Below are 21,036 nucleotides of genomic sequence, written 5' to 3'. Positions count from 1 at the left end.
TTCACTTGAATAACCAACCCTTGCTAATGAGTGGCCAGCCTCTCATACACTGTCAGTTATGATGCCAAAGGGAAAGAACATCTGGGAGAAGTATAGGTGTCATGTTTTCCTGCTCAAAACATGTTGACCAGAAATAGCCTCGTGGTTTCATGCAATTGCAAGGGTTGTAGCCTCATACCTTCTTCTGCAGCAAGGGATTGAAACCGAGGCCTGAAGCGTGGTATATAAGCACTCAATCACTGAGTTATACTCTTAGCTCTTTTTGGATTTTTTGAGTTTTGAGTCAGCTTTCATTAAATTGCCTAACCTAGTCTTGAATTTGTGGTCCTCCTGCCCTAGCTTCCATTGTAGTTGAGGTTATAGGCCTGGTCCTCAGGAATTCTTAATGAAAGTTACTTTCTCATGGAAGATGTTAATAAAAATTGAGAAAAAAATAAAATAAATTTTTCTTGAAAAGTTACTTTCTTATTACTAGTGAAGGAGAAATAGGAGTAAGATAGTTTTTTACAGGCAGTTAGTCTGAGACAGAAGCCCAAAGAGGGAACAAGGAAATGTAAATATGCCTGTCCCTGCAAAACTAGAACTTGGCCTCTGATCCAGTCTCATCCAAGAGGGTTGCCAGCAACAACACTCCCCAGTAGGAATTTCCTGCTTCTTCCTCACACCTACACGGCCTGGCCTCCCTGAGTCAGCCCTGTGAGTCCATAAACCAATCAGGTCTCTCCTGGCCCACCTGAGTCAGATAACAAGACTCACCTTGCTTGGATATTTGGTTGGCATAAAGGAGACTAGCCACATGGGCAAGCCCTCTTTTTCTTCCTGTAATTTCACTTGAACCTTAGTGTGTAAGTCTATCTCCTCCCTTCCCATCTGGGAAGAGGGGGAGCAATTCTTTCCGCCTGGGTATTTTCCTGTTTGCTTCTTCATGTGACTTGTTTTGGGGTGCTTTCTTACTTTGTTACATGTATTGATCTCTGAGTTCTTCACTATTTATGTGTTTATATATTTATTTATTTATTTATTTATTTATTTGACAGAAAGAGAGAGAGGAAGAAGAGAGAGACAGAGAGAATAGGCATGCCAGGGCCTCTAGCTGCTGCAAACAAACTCCAGATACATGTGCCACCTTGTGCATCTGGCTTATGTGGGTTCTGGGGAATCAAACCTGGGTCCTTGGCTTTGCAGGCAAGTGCCTTAACTGTTAAGCCATCCTCCAACTCTTCTTTAACATTTCTTTTTTTTAATGATTTATTTGTTAGAAGAAAGAGAGGGAAAAAATATGGGTGACCAGGGCCTCTTGCCAAATTCCAGATGCATTCACCACTTTGTGTATCTATCTAGCTTTACATGAGTAGTGGGAAATTCAACCCTGGGCCATCAGGCTTTGCAAACAAGTGCCTTTTACCACTGAGCCATTTCCCCACCCCCTTTGTCATTTCTTTATCCTCTCTTGTCTTATTTTGTTTGTTTGTCATTTATTTTTCAAGGTAGGGTCTCACTCTAGCCCAGGCTGACCTGGAATTCACTGTAGTCTCAGGCTGGCCTCAACTCACTGTGATCCTCTTATCTCTGCCTCCCGAGTTCTGGGATGAAAGGCGTGCATCACCATGCCTGGGCTTCTTGTGTCTTTTATGTGAAGGAGATCTTTGGTTCTTTTTAAAAAAATATTTCTATTTATTAAATATGCAATCAGAAAGAGAGGGGGCAGGGAAAATGGGTGCACCAGGGTCAAATGAACTCCAGACACATTCATCACCTAGTACACCTGGCTTTATGTGGGTTCTGGGGAATTGAACCTGAGTCCTTTGGCTTTTCTGGCAAGTGCCTTAACCGCTAAATCACCTCTGCAGTCCTCAAGAGCCCTTTTAACCCACAGAGATTTCTCTGTGATGAAGATTCTCTTTGTTTGTCCCTTCTTCCATTCCAGCTGGGCAAGGAGCATTTTTCTCTGGCTTGAATCTTTCAGCTAGCCTCCTCCTTTGATCTTAATTCCCCCTACAGTGAACCTCATAATTCATGTTTTCTTCCTAAATTAATTTAATAATTCATAATTTACCCTTCTTGGAATCCATTTTCTCAATTATTTGTTAAAATGGAAATGAACCCCAAATGTTGGGGTTCACAGGCCTGGGAGATCCCTCTGAGCCCCAAGATCCTGCATTGCTAGGACAAAATACCTAACCAGAAGCAGTTAATAGGAAGAGCTTATTTCTGCTTATAGCTCCAGAAGGCTTATCATGATGGGCAGGCATGGCAGGCTTGAGTAGGAAGCTTGTGTCACATTGTCACACCAGCAGGGAAGAGGTAAAGAGAACAAACAGCAATCTGGCTCGGCTGTAACACATCAAAGCCTGTCCCCGTGACATTCTTCCTCCAGCAGGGCTCTACCTCCTAAAAGTTCCACAACCATCCAGAACAGCACCACTAGGGATTAAGTACTTAAACACATGAGTCTCTGGGGGACATTTTTCATTCAAACCACCATAAGACACCATGGGGTTCAGTAGGTAACTAGTGTGTGACACTGCTAAAATAAGATCAAAACAATTAAAAAAAATACCCTAGATTTCTTAGTGGCTCAGAGCTCCAGGATTCTACAGTAGCAGTTTTCAATGCCAGTGTCCCACAATGCCTGCCTTCCTGCTTTATATTATGCATAGTTCTATTTTGCTTTTTTTAGTGTGGGGTGTGTGTGTGTGTGTGTGCATGCACACACATATTCATTTGTTTGAGTTCATATGCGTGTGCCACAGTACATATGGAGGTCAGAGGACAGCCTTCAGGTTGGTCCTCACCATCCCACCTTGTATGATCCAGGGTCTCTGATTGTTGCTCACTATAGCTTGGTTTACCAGGCTTACTGGTTCATGAACTTCCAGAAATTCTCTTGTCTCTGCTTCCCATCTTGCCATCAGCATGCTGGAATGACAGAAGCCCACCACAACTTCCTACTTTTATGTGGGTCTTGGGGATCTGAACTCAGATCTTCACACTTGTATGAAAGTGCTTTATCTACTGAGCCATCTCCCCAGCCCAATTTTTGCTTTTGGCTCCAAGACACAGTGCTATATACTCCCTGGAGTGGTTATTCCCTGCTAAGGGGTGGTACCAAAAAATTTGTCTAGAGCAATCTGCTCTATAATATGAACCAAACTGTTGAAAATCACAACAAGTGATTATGAAAATAAGCTATTTAATCTTACAATGACAATCATGTGCTAATCTTCAAAATAAAGAATGAGCTAGTTTTACTTTTTTCATCTTTACAAATTTTTAAGATGTACCATTTTTATCCTTTCTATTTCATCTTATTTGAAAGATATTCATGTTAACTGTGCCATTGGTTTGCATTTTGTTTGCTGGTTGTATTGATTGTCATCCTGTATGTAAGAGTATTGAGAAGACCTTAGTGGGACTACAGGGAATGGAGATAGAGCTGACTGCGGGGCTGTTGTGTGGGGTCTTAATTCACAGCTGCCCTCCTGAGCAGTGAATATTTTCCTCTGTGGAACCTAGTATCTGTAGGGACCTAGATAATGAAGTCCCAGAAAAATGATGAAAGTCCCCACTTGTATAATGTCTTTCTTGTAGTCAGTCTTGTCCTTGCCTTTTATTTTATTATGTTTTTCCTTTTGCACAGCTTCTCTTAACTGCTCCTTTAGTCTTTTGTATTTTTAAGGAGTTGACTCAAATCATTTGTAAGACACGACAAGGGATAATGGAAAGGAATACTGATATTCAACTTTCTAATTACTCCTCACCCCAAACTTATTCCACTTCTTTATATAAATGTATATATAGACAACTTCTGGAATGATATCTTTACTTGCCTGAAAATGATAGCAGTGTCTTTAGGGATAAATGTAAGTCATATATATATATTTCTTTCTAGGGTATCCCTGTTGAATTACTAACATTTAGGTCTATTTGTAACATTTGACCCATTTTACAAAGTTTTCATTTTATCTCTGATTTGCAATTATCAGAGCAGTTGAGTATCATAAACACAGGGAGCTTGAAGTCATGGCAGGCACCTTTACTGCCAGCAGAGATAAGAGGATGACCATGACATTGCAGCCCTCTGAAACTCCCGTTAATATGAAAAAACTTTCTGTGACTGTTTACAAAATGTCACACACCACCTCAGTGTGCTTTTTCATAGAGTCCCATACTCAGAGTAAGAAAACTCACATTCAGGAAAGATGCATATTTTTGCAAGTTCAGCATGGGAAGTGGGATTCATACCCACATCAGTGGAACTCTATCTTTCCCAGTCTTTATACACCATGCTACTGCTGCTTCTTTTCTTTTTCTTCTCATCTAGGTTATTAAACTTAGACAAGAATAATATGCCTCTTATTTTAAAAATAACAAAATAAAGTAGCTACATACTTTAAAGTTTTTATTTATTTGTGCGCACACACACACGTGTGTGTGTGTGTGTGTGTGTGTGTGAGCTTGCTAGGGCCTCTTGCCACTGCAGATGAAAACCAGACACATGCACTATTTTTTGCATATTACTACTTAATGGGGTGGCTTGGGCTTGAACCTGGGCCACCAGGCTTTGCAAGCGAGTGCCTTTGACTGCCAAGCCTTCTTCCTAGCCCCTCATTCATAATCTTTAATACTTAGAGGCACATGTGGATTCCAGTCTAGAGGAAGCTATGGTACTTCCTCTGTTTGTCAGATTACCAGTGAGAAACATACATTTCTTTGTGTAAGGCAGTGTCTCCTCATAATTCAGAGCAAAATCCTCCATACTTTATAGCTGAGGTCTTTCCAGAGTCCTGCAGATGAAAAAGCCAGAGTTAGAATTAGAGCATAGGATTCCGGAGTCCCAACCCACTGTCTTTCTCCACAAAACATGCCACATAATGACCCAGAAAAGGGATCTTTGGCGATATACCCTAATGATTTAAGATTAGGTGAGAGGCAGGTGGGTTAACAGGCAGCATCATGTTGGTACTGTTGTCACTGAGTGTAATACACAGAACTGTTTCTCTGTTTCATTTTGTAGCCCAGGGGTTAGTTCTGGGTCCCACAAAACTGCTGATTAAATTTATGAACCTTAGCACAGGTATAGACCCTGGGAGGATCTTTCGTGCTCTTCATTGTTCATGCCATATGTGCAGCTCTAAACTGAGAAGTCTACAGTTGTGAGTAATAATAATCCCCAGACAATACAAAGCAACATTCAAACAGTTTGAGAAGTTCTTAATTTAATATTAATTTTTCTTGTTGCTGCGACCACATACCTTACAAGAAGCAATTTAAGGGAAGGAAGGTTGATTTTGACAGATTGAAAGGGAATATTCCACTATGATAGGGAAGGCATGAGGCAGGAGTGAGAGGTGGCTGCTGCATGCATGCATCTGTAGTCAGAAAGCAGAGAGCACACAGGAAGTGGGGTCAGGCTATAAAACCTCAAGGTCCACCACCAGTGACCCACATCCTTCAATGAGTCTCCATTTCCTAAAGGTTCCACTACCTTCCAAAACAGTGTCACCATTTAGGGACCAATTGTTAGAAACATGAGCCCATGGAAGAAATTTCACATTAAACCACATCTACTTTAATCTTTTTTTTTTTTTTTTTTTTTTTGGTTTTTCAAGGTAGGGTCTTACTCTAGCCCAGGCTGACCTGGAATTCACTCTGTATTCTCAGGGTGGCCTCGAACTCATGGTGATCCTCCTACCACTGCCTGCTGGGTGCTGGGATTAAAGGCGTGTGCCACCACGCCCGGTTTACTTTAATCTTTTTATATCTTGCATATTTAATGCAGTTCTTGCACTTAACAGAGAACATATTTCTCCGCAAATCACCAACTGAACAAAATAGCAAATTTGCTGCACATTGCATTGCATTAACTATGACTGACTGACTTGTCCTTTCCTCTTTGTACCCATACCTTATCTTTAGGCAGGAAAAAAAGTTGTCAGAAAGGAAAATTAATCCATCAAGAGTTAAGACATAGCATGCAGGTGAAATTCAACTGTGGTAGACCTCTACAGGATGAATTTGATTTCAGTTAAAGTACAGAGAGAACTGCAGGTAAATCAAAGGCATTATGTGTTCAGTATTGCATAGCAAGGCCATCTCCCTGCCCTGGAGCTGTGCATGCCAACTCTTTTATTCATGGCTAGGTTGTGAATTCTGTTAAACCTATTAAGTCTGTGTAACAGGTTCAGAGTTCTTAGAATCTCTTGAAAGAGAAGGATCAGAACATAGAAAGGTGGTGTGTCATGTTTCTTGGGCACTTGGAGGATTAGGCAGACAAGTGAAGTATTAGTCTGGGGACAATGATCTGGGGGATTTTTAGAGGCAACAGACTGGAGAACATGTGCTTTGAAGTCCATCTGGAATCCTACTCCCAGCTCTCTCATTTTACCGACATGCAACCTTGAGCAAGCAGTTGCACAGCTTATGAGCTTTAGTATTCCTGGTTCTATCCTTAAGAATCTATGTAAATGTATTAAAAATGAGGGGATTATTACAAAGACCTGACAGTTGTGACAACTGAGATGATGCAATACCATTATTAGAACATGAGGCGCCAAAACTGGCAGCAAGGATGATAAAATTTGATTCATCTATATGATAAGTACTGAGAACCCACCACTGTATGCCCGACTATTTTAGGCACTGGGGAGATAGCAGTCAATAAGACAGGCATAAGTCATGGTCCTTATGGACTGATATTCTAGTGTAAGACAGATAATAAACAAGATATCTAAGTGAAAGTAGATTGAGTGCTGAGGGAAAAACACAACTGGGAAGGAGGACAAGTAGTATTAAGGACATTAAATTTTAGGGAGCTAAGGCGGGTGATGTAGCTCAGTGGCAGAGCACTTGCCTAGCCTATGCAAGGCCTTACAGAAGTTATAAAGAGACAGCTAGGAAAGACCTTCTCTAGCTTTGGTGTATTTGAATTTGTTTAGAGACTAAATTGGGGGCTGGTGAGATGGCTCAGCAGTTATGGCATTTGCCTACAAAGCCTAATGACCTGGGTTTGATTCCCCAGTATCCACAAAAAACCAGATGCACAAGGTGGTGCATGTGTCTGGAGTTCATTTGCAGTGGCTAGAGGCCATGGTGCACCCATTCATTCTCTCTCTTTCTCTCTCTCGATCTCTCTCTCTTCTCTCTCTGCTTGCAAATAAATAAAATATTTTTAAACAGACCAAATTGGTCTTTATAGGGTAAGAAAATCAAATCAGTCTCTAGGGGAAAAGCTTTGCAGGCTGAGGCAATATCAAGTATAAATGCTAAGGTGGAATTTGACTTGGCATAGTCTCCATGTCCCCAGGAGGTCCTGGGCTAGCAAGCCGAGGCAGAGCAGTACAATGTGAGAGATGAGGGGCCAAATGCAGCAGGACCCACGATGCATTGGGAGGAAACAGCCAGCCGAGCACTCCAGTGCCACCCTTGCCAGTGCAGGATCCCCAGCTTCTGCACCACGCCAGCACTGTGACATGTATTTTGCAGACAATATCTTTGACACTGTTCATATGGGATTCCATAGCTATGAGAATCCTTCTCAGTGTATGTAATATCTGTGGATGCAAATGTAAAAATAAGCATGATTTTGCCTGTTCTTTTGCAAGAGTGCAACATTAACAACACTGAAAACATTGTTTCACTTGGTTTGACTTTTTGGGGTTTGCAGGATTTTTTTGGTCAACCCTAATAAGATATTAGCTAATTTAAGGCTTATGCATTATGCTTGTAAAATATGAATTTGATAGTGGGAAAAGTGTTTTTTTTTTCATTAAAGTCTGATTAGGGTTATTTATGTATTAGAATATTTAGACACATTGATACCCAGTACCCCTTTTTCTTTAATTAGACCTGTGAGAATTGAAGTATAATCATAATCTACCAGATGTTCAGTTGTTTCCTACATTATTGTCCATTAAGATGTCAAGGGTTGGGCTGGAGAGATGGCTTAGCGGTTAAGCGCTTGCCTTTGAAGCCTAAGGACCCTGGTTCAAGGCTCGATTTCCCAGGACCCACGTTAGCCAGATGCACAAGGGGGCACATGCGTCTGGAGTTCGTTTGCAGTGGCAGGAGGCCCTGGTGTGCCCATTCTCTCCCTCTCTCCCTCCCTCCCTCTCTCTCCCCCCACCTTCTCTCTCTGTCTGTCACTCTCAAATAAATAAATAAAAATACCAAAAAAAAAAAGATGTCAAGGGTTATCCATACTTTTGATATTTCAATATATACATTACAACTAAATATTATATCTTCCAGATTTCAAAATAGTACAATAAACTTTTGTCTTACACATGCTATTACAACCCATTCTAGTGTTTGTAAAGAAATTACCTTCAAAATAGCTCTTCATTGAAATTCTATTTTTTATACATAATTAGTTAAATCAGTGGTCTCATTTCAACTGAAAATAGTAAAATTATTTCAATGTAATAAATCATTTTTCACAGGAGTAAATAAAAAATTATTAAAATTAAAGTTATAACAGCAAGCAAAAGTCCTGAAAAGAAATGAAACTCAAGTCAATGCTAAGTTGAAATTGTGTCTGATAGTTAAAATTCATGTTTATTCTATGTCTAATTGAAACACATTAGTATTTCATAGATTGTTTTTAGGTTTCCAGTTTATTTTTCAAGCCACAATAAATATACTAGAGTGCAGGACACCTTTTTCAGTTTGAATTTTCATTAAAATTGTTGATTGTGGTATTCTTAGTGTCAGGTAAGATTGACAACTCTACTGAGGATCTTCTTCTATTCCTTTGATGACCAAAGAGATGCAATAGAATTCTTTTGTCTTACTAAGGTGCAGTGCTTCAAAACAATCTCCCAAGTTTTCTTTTCCTGCCTTCTGTCCCATCATTGTCCAATTTCCAAGAAAAGGTGGTCATAGAAACATGGGGAGATTGGGTAGTAAAGAAACATCCACAAGAAGAGAACATGTGTCCATACAGACCCTGAGTCCTTATGGGCTCAAGAGATGGCTTAGTGGTTAAGGCACTTGACTGCAAAGCCAAAAGATCTATGTTAAATTCCCCAGGACTCATGTAAGCCAGATGTACAAGGTGGCACATGTGTCTGGAATTCGTTTACAGTGGCTGGATGCCTTGGCATGCCCATTTTCTCTTTGAATATCCCCCTCTCTCTCTCAACTAAATAAATAAAAATATTTCCTGTGGAATAGATGGTGAGACCCTATTGCTGAAGACTCTACATGCTTGAGCTGCAAGGTCACTGAGAAATCCTGCTGAACCTGAGCTGAAAACCTCCTCCATAAAGACCAGCTGATCAAAAGCTAGAAAAAGCTATGCTGCTTGCAGCTCTGTGGGAAAGAGAGAAATCACCAATAGAGAAAAACAACAGTGGACACTGCAGACCTTAAATTTGGCCATCAAGGCCAAATGAGCCAATAGGTGCAATAGTGGCATGTCTGTTATGGGGGAAACCAAGCACTCTCTATTTGGACTGGAGGTCCACTCCATGGGAGGGAATATATGCCTGATACTGAAAACCTACAACAGGGATAGTCATAAGCCCTAGGGGTATAACACCTCCTGGTATCTGCCTAAATGCATATATTATGCTCTCCAAACTGCCCTATAAGCACTTCCCTTAATGTTCATACCCATATATTAATGCTGCTCTCACTTTTGGTTAAATGGCTAGAGAACCTTCTCTTTTCAGATGGCAATGACCTTGGGATAACTCAGAAGGCACCATAGTGCTGAGAAGTGACAGAGGAGTGCTCAGCACTGAAACATCTCTATCACCTCTTCCAAGGCTCAGGATGGTCCACTGTGGAAGATGTGGTAGAAAGAATGTAAGAGCCAAAAGGAGGGTAGGGCTACTTACAATGCACTCTTTCAGACACAAAATGGCCTTGATATCCGTGACCACACAGAGCGTGACACTACCTACACAAGACCATCATAATAGGAGGAAAAGATGATGACATCTACTGCAGTCAGATTTGCATTGATGGTAGAAATCACCCAACCAAGAGCAGTTTGTGGGGAAAAAGAGGTTTGTTTTGGCTTACAGACCTGAGGGGAAGCACCACAATGGTAGGGAAAATGATGGCATGAGCAGAGGGTGGACATCACACCCTGGCCAACATCAGATGGACAATAGCAACAGGAGAGTGTGCCAAACACTGGCGAGGGGAAACTGGCTATAACACTCATAAGCCTGCCCCGACCAATACACTCCCTCCAGAAGGTAGTAATTCTCAAATCTCCATCAGCTGGGAACCTAGCATTCAGAACACCTAAGTTTATGGGGGACACCTGAATCAAACCACCACAACATCAAAATAAAAGAGAGTCTATGAGTTCAAGGCCACCCTGAGACTCCATAGTGAATTCCAGGTCAGCCTGGGCTAGAGTGAGACCCTACCTCGAAAAACCAAAAAAAAAAAAAAAGAGAGAGAGAGAGAGAGAGAGAGAGAGTCTGATTGAGAAGAGAAGGGGCTATGGTAGGGTACTTGCCTACCATGTGTAAGGGCTCAGTCCTAGTACCACAAAAGAAAGCTTAACCTCAGACCTTTCCACTGTCTCCATGATTTTGCCTTTTCTAGAATGTCCCTTTGGGCTTTGCTGGCAAATGCCTTAACCACTAAGCCATCTCTCTAGCTCTGGTGTATAGAACATTTTGTATGCAAAGTATCAACTTGCATTATGATTATAAAAGATTTATATTGTTAGGGATCAGAAAGCAGTTTACTGCTGAAGTGACTATAATTAGTATGTAGTTCATATTGCGAATAATGCTTTGCTTTTGTAATATAAGGATAAAAAATAACACTTTCTAATGACCTTGGTTTTTCTTTTTGGAAAACTAGGATCAAATTTGTGTTTCTAAAAAGTAAGTTTATGGTATGTAAAAATGTTGATACAAGTCTTTATGGTTAAAAAAAAAAGAGGAAAATACCAAAAAAGGTAGGGATAGAAGCTTGTCACAGACAAGTAGAAGCTACTTAGAGGTGGTTGAGGTGAGAAATGAACGGATTCTCTCTGGATTGATAAAGAGAACTTGTAGTAACAGAAGAGGCATACTTAGAAGAAAATGAGGAGGGATAGGAAACAAGAAACTGAAAATAAAGGGCTGGAGGTATGGCTTAGCAGTTAAGGCACTTGCCTGCAAAGCCTAAGAACCCAGGTTCAATTCCCCAGGACCCACGTAAGCCAGTACACAAGGTGAAGCATGCATCTGGAGTTCTTTTGCAGTGGCTAGTAACCCTGGTGTGCCCATTCTCTCTCTATATCTGCCTCTTTCTCTCAGTCACTCTCTTCAAATGAATAAATAAAATATTTTTTTAAAAAAAGGAACTGGAAATATAGGGTTTTGAAAAGCATCAATATTGGACCAAAAATGTAACAGTTGTCTCTGGTAATAAGTAAAATTCTAAGATACCATGAATCACTGAGAAATAGTGTGGAGGGATTTGAGAATCAAAGCATATGCTAGGTATGGACTGATAGTATATACTCAGTGATAGGGTATTTGCCTACCATGTGCGAGGTTTTGGGTTCTGTGAAAGAAAACTTAACACAGACCTTTCCATTGTCTCCATGGTTTTGCCTTTGCTATAATTGGAATCAGAGTATGTATCCTTTTCAGGTTGGCTTTTTATCAGTTAGGGATATTCATTTAAGGCCCCTTAGTGTCTTCTTTTTAGTGCTCAGTAATATTCCATTGTTTGTATCACTTTTCTTAAATAATGGTATAATTTTGGACTAAAAAAGTGAAGTAAAAAAGGACTTAACTAGCCAGGCGTGATGGCACATGCCTTTAATCCCAGCACTCAAGAGGCAGAGGTAGAAGGATCACCATGAGTTTGAGGCCACCCTGAGGTTACATAGTTAATTCCAGGTCACTCTGGGCCAAATTGAGACCCTTCCTCAAAAAACCAAAATAAAAATTAAAAATAAGACTTAACTTCTAAAGGAATGAAACAGTAGCTCCAAGTACACTTTTGATGTTGAAGAAGGAAGGGACAGGATGTTCTGAGTGTGCTAAGATAGTGGCCTTTAGAAGGAAACTATGAGCATCCTCTGTAAACAGTCAGGGTACTAAAGATTACCCTCTGGCTGGGCACAAGGGATGTAGTTACAGCTGGTACATCAGGTTCTGAAGGAGTCCAGGCAGAGATCAGGACAGTGGGGCTGACATAAGGCTGGGCAGAAGCTCACTTGCAGCTCTCTTTCTCTTTCTCTCTTTCTGTCTCTCTCATCTGAGCAGATTGAAGAAGGGGGCAAAGCTGACCTGGTGAGCTCCAAATTGCGAGCTGGGGATGAAGTTGTGCACATCAATGAGGTGGTGCTGAGCAGCTCCAGAAGGGAAGCCGTATCCCTAGTGAAGGGATCCTACAAGACCCTCCGGCTGGTTGTGCGCAGGTAGGTGGGCTGTGCCCCAACCGTTTTCCTGCCAGCACCTCACAGTGCCTCCCTGGCCTGCTTCACTTGGGGACAAAGAGCTCCCAGCTAGCTGCTATCTTTTCCTGTGTGTATAGCGATGGCAGCCGGGGTGCTAACAATAAAGGTATACATTTGTGTGCATGAGTATTTTTTTTCCTTTCTTCTTGTTCCTTCCTGTGGTATGGGAGAGGAAGTGGGGTGAAGGTATTTGGATACTGTTTGTCCCTCTTTTGAAGACCCCCCATGGGGGTTTGCATCAGGTTGTTAAGGAGGGGTATCAACTATACTTTCTAAATTTCTAGGTTTGATATGAGAAGTGACAGTCACCCCAAATATGGTCTGGTTTAGTCTTCTGGCACTACACAGAGCAGATTTGAGCTAATTTAGGTGACATTCCATTAGCCACATCTACAGCACAAGATTTATCTAAACAGGTGGAATTTCTCTTGTTTTGTAGTCTTGGTTGTCATGGTTCCTCTGTTGGGAAAGGCTTAGCTGTGGTTGGTGTGAACAAGCCCAAGAACCAACTCTTGGTAGAAGGAATTATTGACGGAAAAGGAAAGGGAGGGGCTGGAGAGATGGCACAGTGGTTAAAGGTACTTGTTTGCAAAGCCTGACTGCTGGGGTTCAATTCCCTAGTACCCATGTAACACCAGATACACAAAGTGGCACATGTGTCTGGAGCTTGTTTGCAGTGGCTAGAGGCTCTGGCATACCCATTCATTCACTCATCCATCCATTCATTCATTCTTCTCTCTCAAATAAATAAATAAATTTTTTTAAAGGAAAGGAAATTGGCTTTTTAAAAAAATTTGTATATTTTTATTTATTTATTTGAGAGTGACAGACAAAGAGGCAAAGAGAGAGAGAGAGAGAGAGAATGGGCACACCAGGGCCTTCAGCCACTGCAAATGAACTCCAGACGCATGTGCTCCCTTGCGCATCTGGCTAATACGGGTCCTGGGGAATCGAGCCTCGAACCAGGGTCCTTAGGCTTCACAGGTAAGCACTTAACTGCTAAGCCATCTCTCCAGCCCAGAAATGGCTTTTCAAAAAACCTATACTATACTATACTATACTATACTATACTATACTATACTATACTACCAAGTACCACTTGAGATCATTTAACCTGTATCAGAACCCCTTGAGGTAGCTACTACTATCCCCATTTAATAGGTAATGGGTTTATAGAAGTTGCTGAAAGAAGCACAGCTGGTAACTGGAAAAGACAGACAGTCTAGAGTGTCTGGCTCTGCTTAGTGATGCCTGTGAGCACCATAACCTTGACTCCTAAGCCCTGGACCCACACTTCTGCATCTTTGAATCTATCTTCCTTCCTTCCTTCCTTCCTTCCTTCCTTCCTTCCTTCCTTCCTTCCTTCCTTCCTTCCTTCCTTCCTTTTTTCAAGGTAATATCTCCCTGACCTGGAATTTACTATGTAGTGTCAGTCTGGCCCCAAACTCACAGCAATCCTCCTTCCTCCTCCTCCCTAGTGCTGGGATGAAAGGTGTGTGCCATCATGCCTGGCTTTTGAATATTTCTTTAGTAACCAGGTTTTGTTATTGTACATGGAAGGTAACTATTTGGAGCTGAGGAAAATAAGGCCTTCTATCTCCTCAGATGGTATTTTCTAAGACCCCCTTACCTCTGCATCCTTTCATTCTTCCAGTGTTTTCTGAGTGACTCTTGGACTGAGGATCCACAGCTCTTTCCAGTCACAAAGTACAGAGCCAGGAGCATTACTCATCACATCTCCAGGCTCTGATGCCTCTGCTCAGTTTGCTGGGTTCTGTCTGCTCTCCATCAGGGCCATCAGCCTTAAGGTCGTGCTCTGGCTGCCAGAGGTAACAGAGTGGTTCCACGTAGTCATCAGAGCCAGATTAGACCAGGTCTAAATTCTGGGACCTCACTTTCTAGCTTGTGACCTGGGGCAAATTACTTAGCCTCATTGAAGATTCAGTTGTTTTTCTTTCTTCTTTCTCATCTTCTTCCTCCTATTCTTCTTTTGTTTTCCTCCTCTTCCTCTTCTTTCTTCCCTTCCTCCTTTGTCTTCCTCCTCTTCCTCTTCCTTCTTCTTCCTTCCTCCTCTTCATCCTTTTTCTTTTCCTCCCTTCCTCCTCTTGGTTTTTTTTTTATTATTTTTATTTTTTTTTAATTATTTATTTATTTATTTGAGAGCGACAGACACAGAGAGAAAGACAGATAGAGGGAGAGAGAAAGAATGGGCACACCAGGGCTTCCAGCCTCTGCAAACGAACTCCAGACGTGTGCGCCCCCTTGTGCATCTGGCTAACGTGGGACCTGGGGAACCGAGCCTCGAACCGGGGTCCTTAGGCTTCACAGGCAAGTGCTTAACCGCTAAGCCATCTCTCCAGCCCTATTTTTTGTTTTTTAAAGTAAGGTTTCACTCTAGCCTTAAACTGACCTTAAACTCACTCTGTAGTCCCAGGCTGGCCTTGAACTCATGATGATCCTCCTACTTCTGCCTTCGGAGTGCCGGGATTAAAGTCATATGCCACCACACCTGGCTTTTAAAAAAATAAATAATTTTATTTATTTATTTGAGAGAGAGGAAGAAGAGAGAGAGAGAAAATGGGTTCACCAGGCCTCTAGCCACTGCAAATGAACTCCAGATGCATGTAGTACCTTGTGCATCTGGCTTTTGTGGGTATTGGGGAATAGAACCTAGGTCCTTAGGCTTTGCAGGCAAGCACCTTCACCACTAAGCCATCTTTCCATCCCTAATCTACTTTTCAATCACCTTGTAAAGTAAGACCCCTCCCAGCTTTAGTAAAGTATACCTAACAAGTAAAGATTGTATATATTCAATGGAATTTTTTCCTTTGAGACAGGCTTTCATGTAGCCCAGGATAGCCTCAAATTCAGTTCAGCTAATGCCAAGGCTGATCTTGAGCTCCTGATCTTCTTGCCTCTACCTCTCAAGTTGCTAGTGTGAAAGGCATGTGCCAACCCAGCTTCTTCATCTTTAAATTAGAATTAAAAGAACTACTTTATGTCCAGATATGGAAATAACCTTAGGACCCATCAGATAACAAGTGGATAAAGAAAATGTGGTGTGTGTATACAAGCACACATGTGCACAAGTGCACACACACTCACTGGAATATTATTCAGTCATAAAAGAAAATTATGCCCTTTACAACATTGATGAAACTGGAGGATATATGTTAAGTAAAATAAGTCAAGCACAGCAAAACAAATACTCTGATCTTACTGAGTGGAGTGGAGTGACTAAAATATGTAGAAACAGAAAGTAGAATGCTGTTTGCTAGGGGATAGTACCTAGGGGAAATAGGGAGCTATTGGTCAAAGGGGAAAACTTCCATTTAGAAGATGAAAAGGGGGCTGGAGAGATGGCTTAGTAGTTAAGTCATTTGCCTGCAAAGCTAAGGACCCAGGTTTGATTCCCCAGTACCAAAGTAAGCCAAATGTACATGATGGCACATGCATCTAGAGTTTGTTTGCAATGATTAGAGGCCCTGCATGCCCATTATCTCTCAAATAAATAGATAAAAATAAAATAAAAAATTAGAAGATGAAAAAGGCCAGGCATGGTGACACACTTTTATTATCCTGGACTTGGTAATATAGTAGCTTGAGATTTGCTGGGGCCATTTGGACCCTGTTTCAAAAAAAAAAAAAAAAATGGGTAAGCTATGGGAATAAATATGTCTGGTGACAAATATTAACAGTATTGCATTAGCTGGGCATGTTGGTACACACCTCTAATCCCAGCACTCGGGAGGCAGATGTTGGAGGATCACTGAGTTCAAGGCTACCCTGAGAATACATAGTGAATTCCAGGTCAGCCTGAGCTAGAGCGAGACCCTACCTCAAAAAAAAAAAAAAAAATAATAATAATATTGCATTATATAGTTAACATTTGCTGAGAGATCTTTAATGTCTTTACTGTGAACATATGTGCATGTGCACATGCAGTGCACATACATACAATGGTAACTGTGTTTGGTAGTGTATGTGTTGATTAATCTGTGATAATCATTATACTTATATAAAATCATCACATTGTCTACTTGAATATATACGGGATTTTAGTAGAGGGGTGCTAAGATTGAACCCAAAACATCACACATATTAAATATATACTCTTCCACTGAGTTATACCCATAACCAAGTCCATTGAATGTCTACAGTCTTTACTTGTTAGGTACACTAAAGTTGGAAGGGGTCTTACTTATTTTACAAGGTGATTGACAAGAGGAGATTAAGGCTGAAGAGATGGCTTAGTAGTTAAGGTGCTTGCCTACAAAGCCTGAGGACCTAGGTTCTATTCCCCAGTACCCATGAAAGCCAGATGCACAAGGTGGTACGTGCATCTGGAATTCATTTGCAGTGGCTAGAGGCCTGGTGAATCCATTTACTCTTTCTCTCTCCTCTCCCTCTCTCTCAAATAAATGAAAAAGATTATTTAAAAAGAAATTTTTTTAAACCAGGTGTAGTGGCATACACCTTTAATCCCAGCACTTAGGAGGCAGAGGTAGGTGGATCACTGTGAGTTTGAGGCCACCCTGAGACTATATAGTGAATTCTAGGTCTGCCTGGGCTAGAGAGTGATACCCTACCTCCAAAAAAAAAAAAAAAAAAAAAGTAAATTTGGACTGGAAAGATGGCTTAGAGGTTAAGGAACTTGCCAGAAAAGAGTAAAGGGTATACTCTACTTGGTGACAAGAGATACTTCTGTTATGCATGTTATCATTGTATAAGTCTAGATGTAGGCCCGTTTCTCTGGGTTGAGGTTTGAGTACAGCAAGTAGGCACTCAAGAGTGAAGAAGACTGCTGACTTTGCAGATAGGTGGGAGTGATGTGTGTTAAAGGTTTGAACTTGCCTGAGCATGGAACCCAAACACCAGTTTAAGAACCCTGGCTTATCAGCTGAAGACTGATAGTGGAATCCACACTCTTGGTGTGTTTGACAGGCAGGACTCTGGTCATCTCTCCCCCCTCTGGAAAGGTTTCCTGTTTCCTGCTGGTTTCTATCTATGCCTACTTGATGACCACCTAAGGCTTGAAGTACTGTTTCCAGCAGAATCTCTGTGAATCAGAGTTTATTTAGCATTAAAGTGTTGTGATCCTCTAAGCTTCAAATTCTTCATTTGTAAAACAGAAATAATGGCAATTCCTCCTTCGAAAGGTCATTATAAAACCTATGATGAATAAAGTTAAAGTACCTTCACCAGATATGCTAGTTGCCTGGTAATCCAGAAACCTCCCAGTGTTCTGTTAGTAAATTGATTACCATTTAATGATTTGTGTCCAGCTTATAGATCTAAACTTGGTCACGGCTACTCCAGAACTTATGAAATTTAGGAGTATTAAGCCACATTATCCCAAACTTAAAATCAAGTATAGGATGTAAATTCCAATGCCCAGGGGCTAACTCATTTTGAAAAGGACAAGTATTATTCAGTATACCTCATCCCTATAGGAAAACAAAGGGCAAGTTGTATTATGGTCAGATTGCTGGGCTATCTCTGCCTCTGTAAAAACAATGGATCTGTGGAAGCCAATTCTAATGGCTAGGTGGTCCATCTGTAGGGACCTTTCTGACTGCAGCCTAGATGCTGTCATGGACAAGTCAAGGCCTTGGGCCTCTGGGCCCCAAGGAATTATACTGCCATAGTGTCTCTCTGCATATTTCTTCACCACCAAAATCCCTCTTCAAACTGACACATTCTTTCTTTAGATATGTTAATGGAATCAGTAAGGTTCCTGAGCCTTCTTATACTCCCCATTTCTGGTGTGGGAAACAATTTGTCTCTAAGATGCCTATTGAATATGTCTTATCTCATCCATTATGTGTTGATGTTTATAGCTGAACTCTCAGACTTAGAGGAAAAGCAGCTTGCCTTAGCCCTTGCACATACTTAGAGACTAGAATTTAGACATGCCCTGGAGACACTGATGGGCAATCCTCTTCTACTTCCCTAGATCCCATGCCCAAGCCCTTTTGTGATGGATTACATTGGCTGTGTGTTAGTAGGGCTGTCACTTGTCTGAGAAGTCTAACCTTTATACCTTGTTATCATCCTAGGATTTCATTCTCTTTGATCTAATTAATGACAGAATGGTTTGTGATATTTCATTTAATAGCCTTCTTTCATTTCTAAATTATTTCTGTATTAAAAAATACAGAATCTATTCCCTGAAAAAAAAAAGTTCACTTATATCAAAAATCTATGTATTTGCTGCCTACTCTACTTACCTCTTTTAAAGTTATTTGGTGGGGTGGGAGAGATGGCTCAAGTGGGCAAGTGGACCTGCATTCAATCCCTAACACCTATGTAAAAAAAAGATGGACAGGGCCATGCCATACCTGTAACAATGTCTGCATATCTGCAACCCTAGTTCTAAAGGGGTCAAAGACAGGAGGATCACTGGGGCTCACTCTGATCTTCTCATTTACAACTTCTCATCCTTCTGCATTGGGTGACTTGCCAAATATTATCTACCCCTAATTTTGGCATCAATGGGTTTGTTGTTGTTGTTTTGTTGTTGATAAAGAAGAATTTTGTGCTTTTTGGACAGCCTCATGTCAGATCTGTATTAGAGAGGATACATTAGGCAGTGGGGAAGGTGGAGGGTACCTAGGGTTGAAGACTGATGATATTGGGTGCTAGCCTTGGGATTTTGGACAAGACATTAAATCTCTGTGAGCTTTAACTGAGAAACATGTGGTTGAAGTACTTACTGTGGTGATTACAGCACAAACAAACTGAAAATAACTCTTTAGAACATAGCATGCAAATGAGGGTCTCAATTAATGGGAGGACGTAGGTGGGGAAATGACCTATTTGGGTAAATGAGACACGTTTCATTCTGAGCAGAGGGCTGGAAGCTCCTTTTCAAAGTGGAATTGCATTCTTTTTGAAACAGGGTCTTATTCTGTAGCACAGAGGTTTTTTTAAAATATTTTTTTGTCCATTTTTTTAAATTTTTTTATTTGAGAGCGACAGACATAGAGAGAAAGACAGATAGAGGGAGAGAGAGAGAATAGGCACGCCAGGGCTCCCAGCCACTGCAAACGAACTCCAGATGTGTGCGCCCCCTTGTGCATCTGGCTAACGTGGGACCTGGGGAACCTAGCCTCAAACCGGGGTCCTTAGGCTTCACAGGCAAGTGCTTAACCGCTAAGCCATCTCTCCAGCCCTGTAGCACAGAGTTTTTAAAAAATATTTTTTAAGTTTACTTACAAGCAGAGAGAAAAGATATAGAAAGAGAGAGAATGGGCACACCAGAGCCTCCAGCCACTGCAAAGGAACTCCAGATGCGTGTACCATTGCGCATCTGGCTTTACATGAGTACCAAGGAATTAAACCTGGGTTGTTAGGCTTTGCAGGCAAGCACCTTAACCACTGAACCATCTCTCCACCGCCCCCCTGTGTTTTTGTTTGTTTTGTTTTTCTAGGTAGGGTCTCACTCTAGCCCAGGCTAACCTGGAATTCACTATACAGACTCAGGTTGGCCTCAAACTCACAGCAGCCCTCCTCCCTTAGCCTCCCAAGTGCTGGGATTAAATGTGTGTGTGACCATGTCCAGCCAGACTGGTTTTTTAAAAACATTTTATTCATTATTTGCAAGTGAGAAAGAGAGAATAGGTGCTCCAGGGCCTCTTGCTACTGAAACAAACTCTAGATGCACGTGCTATTTTGTGCTATTGGCTATACATGGGAAGCAGGTAATTGAACCTGTGCCAGCAGGCTTTGCAAGCAAGCACATTAACCACTAAGACATCTTCTGAGCCCATCACAGAGCAATCCTCCTGCGTCGACCCCCGCCCCCCAAATTGTGGAATTTTAGACATGAGCCACTACAATAGGCTTAGAATCTGTTTGTTGGGTTTTTTTCGAGATATGCCCAACAAACTGACCTTTTTTTTTATGAGAGAGAGAGATGCACCAGGGCTTCCAGCCACTGTAATTGAACTCCAGATGCATAAACTACCTTGTGTGCATGTGTGGCCTTGTGCATGCATCACCTTGTACATCTGGCCTTATGTAGGATCTGGGGAGTCAAACATGGGTCCTTTAGGCTTTGCAGGCAAGTGCCTTAACTTCTAAGCCATCTCTCCAGCCTGGAATCTTTATTTTAAACCTCCCCACTGTTTCTTCAAGTTTGACAGAGCCTTTCTTCTACCCATTTATTCTGTTGGAAGGGTTTGATTTAGTTAACTATAGTGTGTGGGCATGCATGTTAACAGAATATCACATTCTACTGGAAAAAGGACTGGGGAGAGAGAAGATAGATAAGTAAAAAAAATGATGAGCATCTGCCTAAAATATGTGTGCTCCTGACTATGTGATTTGCCCTGTATAGTGAGGCTGAAGTGGCAATCTAAGTCTTGTGATATCCAGCCTGTGGGTCTGCCTTGAGGTAGAAATGAAAGGATCCATCCACAGATGTATATGGACTTGCTCAGGACCACATGCTGGTAGCCAGAATTCTCATTTTCAGAGAATAGGGCCTATTCTCAGAGAATGCAAGTTACTGAGATGGAGTTATCAGGGTCTCTTGGCTCCTCCATCACTGGGGGGTGAACCTCTTTCCATACCACCATTACCTTCTCCTTTTAGAAATGTTTATGCTT

At 41.4% G+C, this 21,036-nt stretch overlaps 1 protein-coding gene across 1 annotated transcript in view; it reads left to right on the top strand.

Annotated features, from left to right (window-relative positions):
- Shroom3 (shroom family member 3) overlaps window positions 1-21,036 on the top strand; it is a 371,082-nt gene that overhangs the window by 112,360 nt on the left and 237,686 nt on the right. The window contains exon 2 of the mRNA XM_004664888.2: window positions 12,231-12,385. Within this exon, the coding sequence (XP_004664945.2) occupies window positions 12,231-12,385 (155 nt within the window). The remainder of the gene's footprint in view (window positions 1-12,230; window positions 12,386-21,036) is intronic.

This window comes from Jaculus jaculus, chromosome 11, assembly GCF_020740685.1.
Source record: "Jaculus jaculus isolate mJacJac1 chromosome 11, mJacJac1.mat.Y.cur, whole genome shotgun sequence".
NCBI lineage: Eukaryota > Metazoa > Chordata > Mammalia > Rodentia > Dipodidae > Jaculus > Jaculus jaculus.
This window is presented reverse-complemented; position numbering and strand designations above follow the sequence as displayed.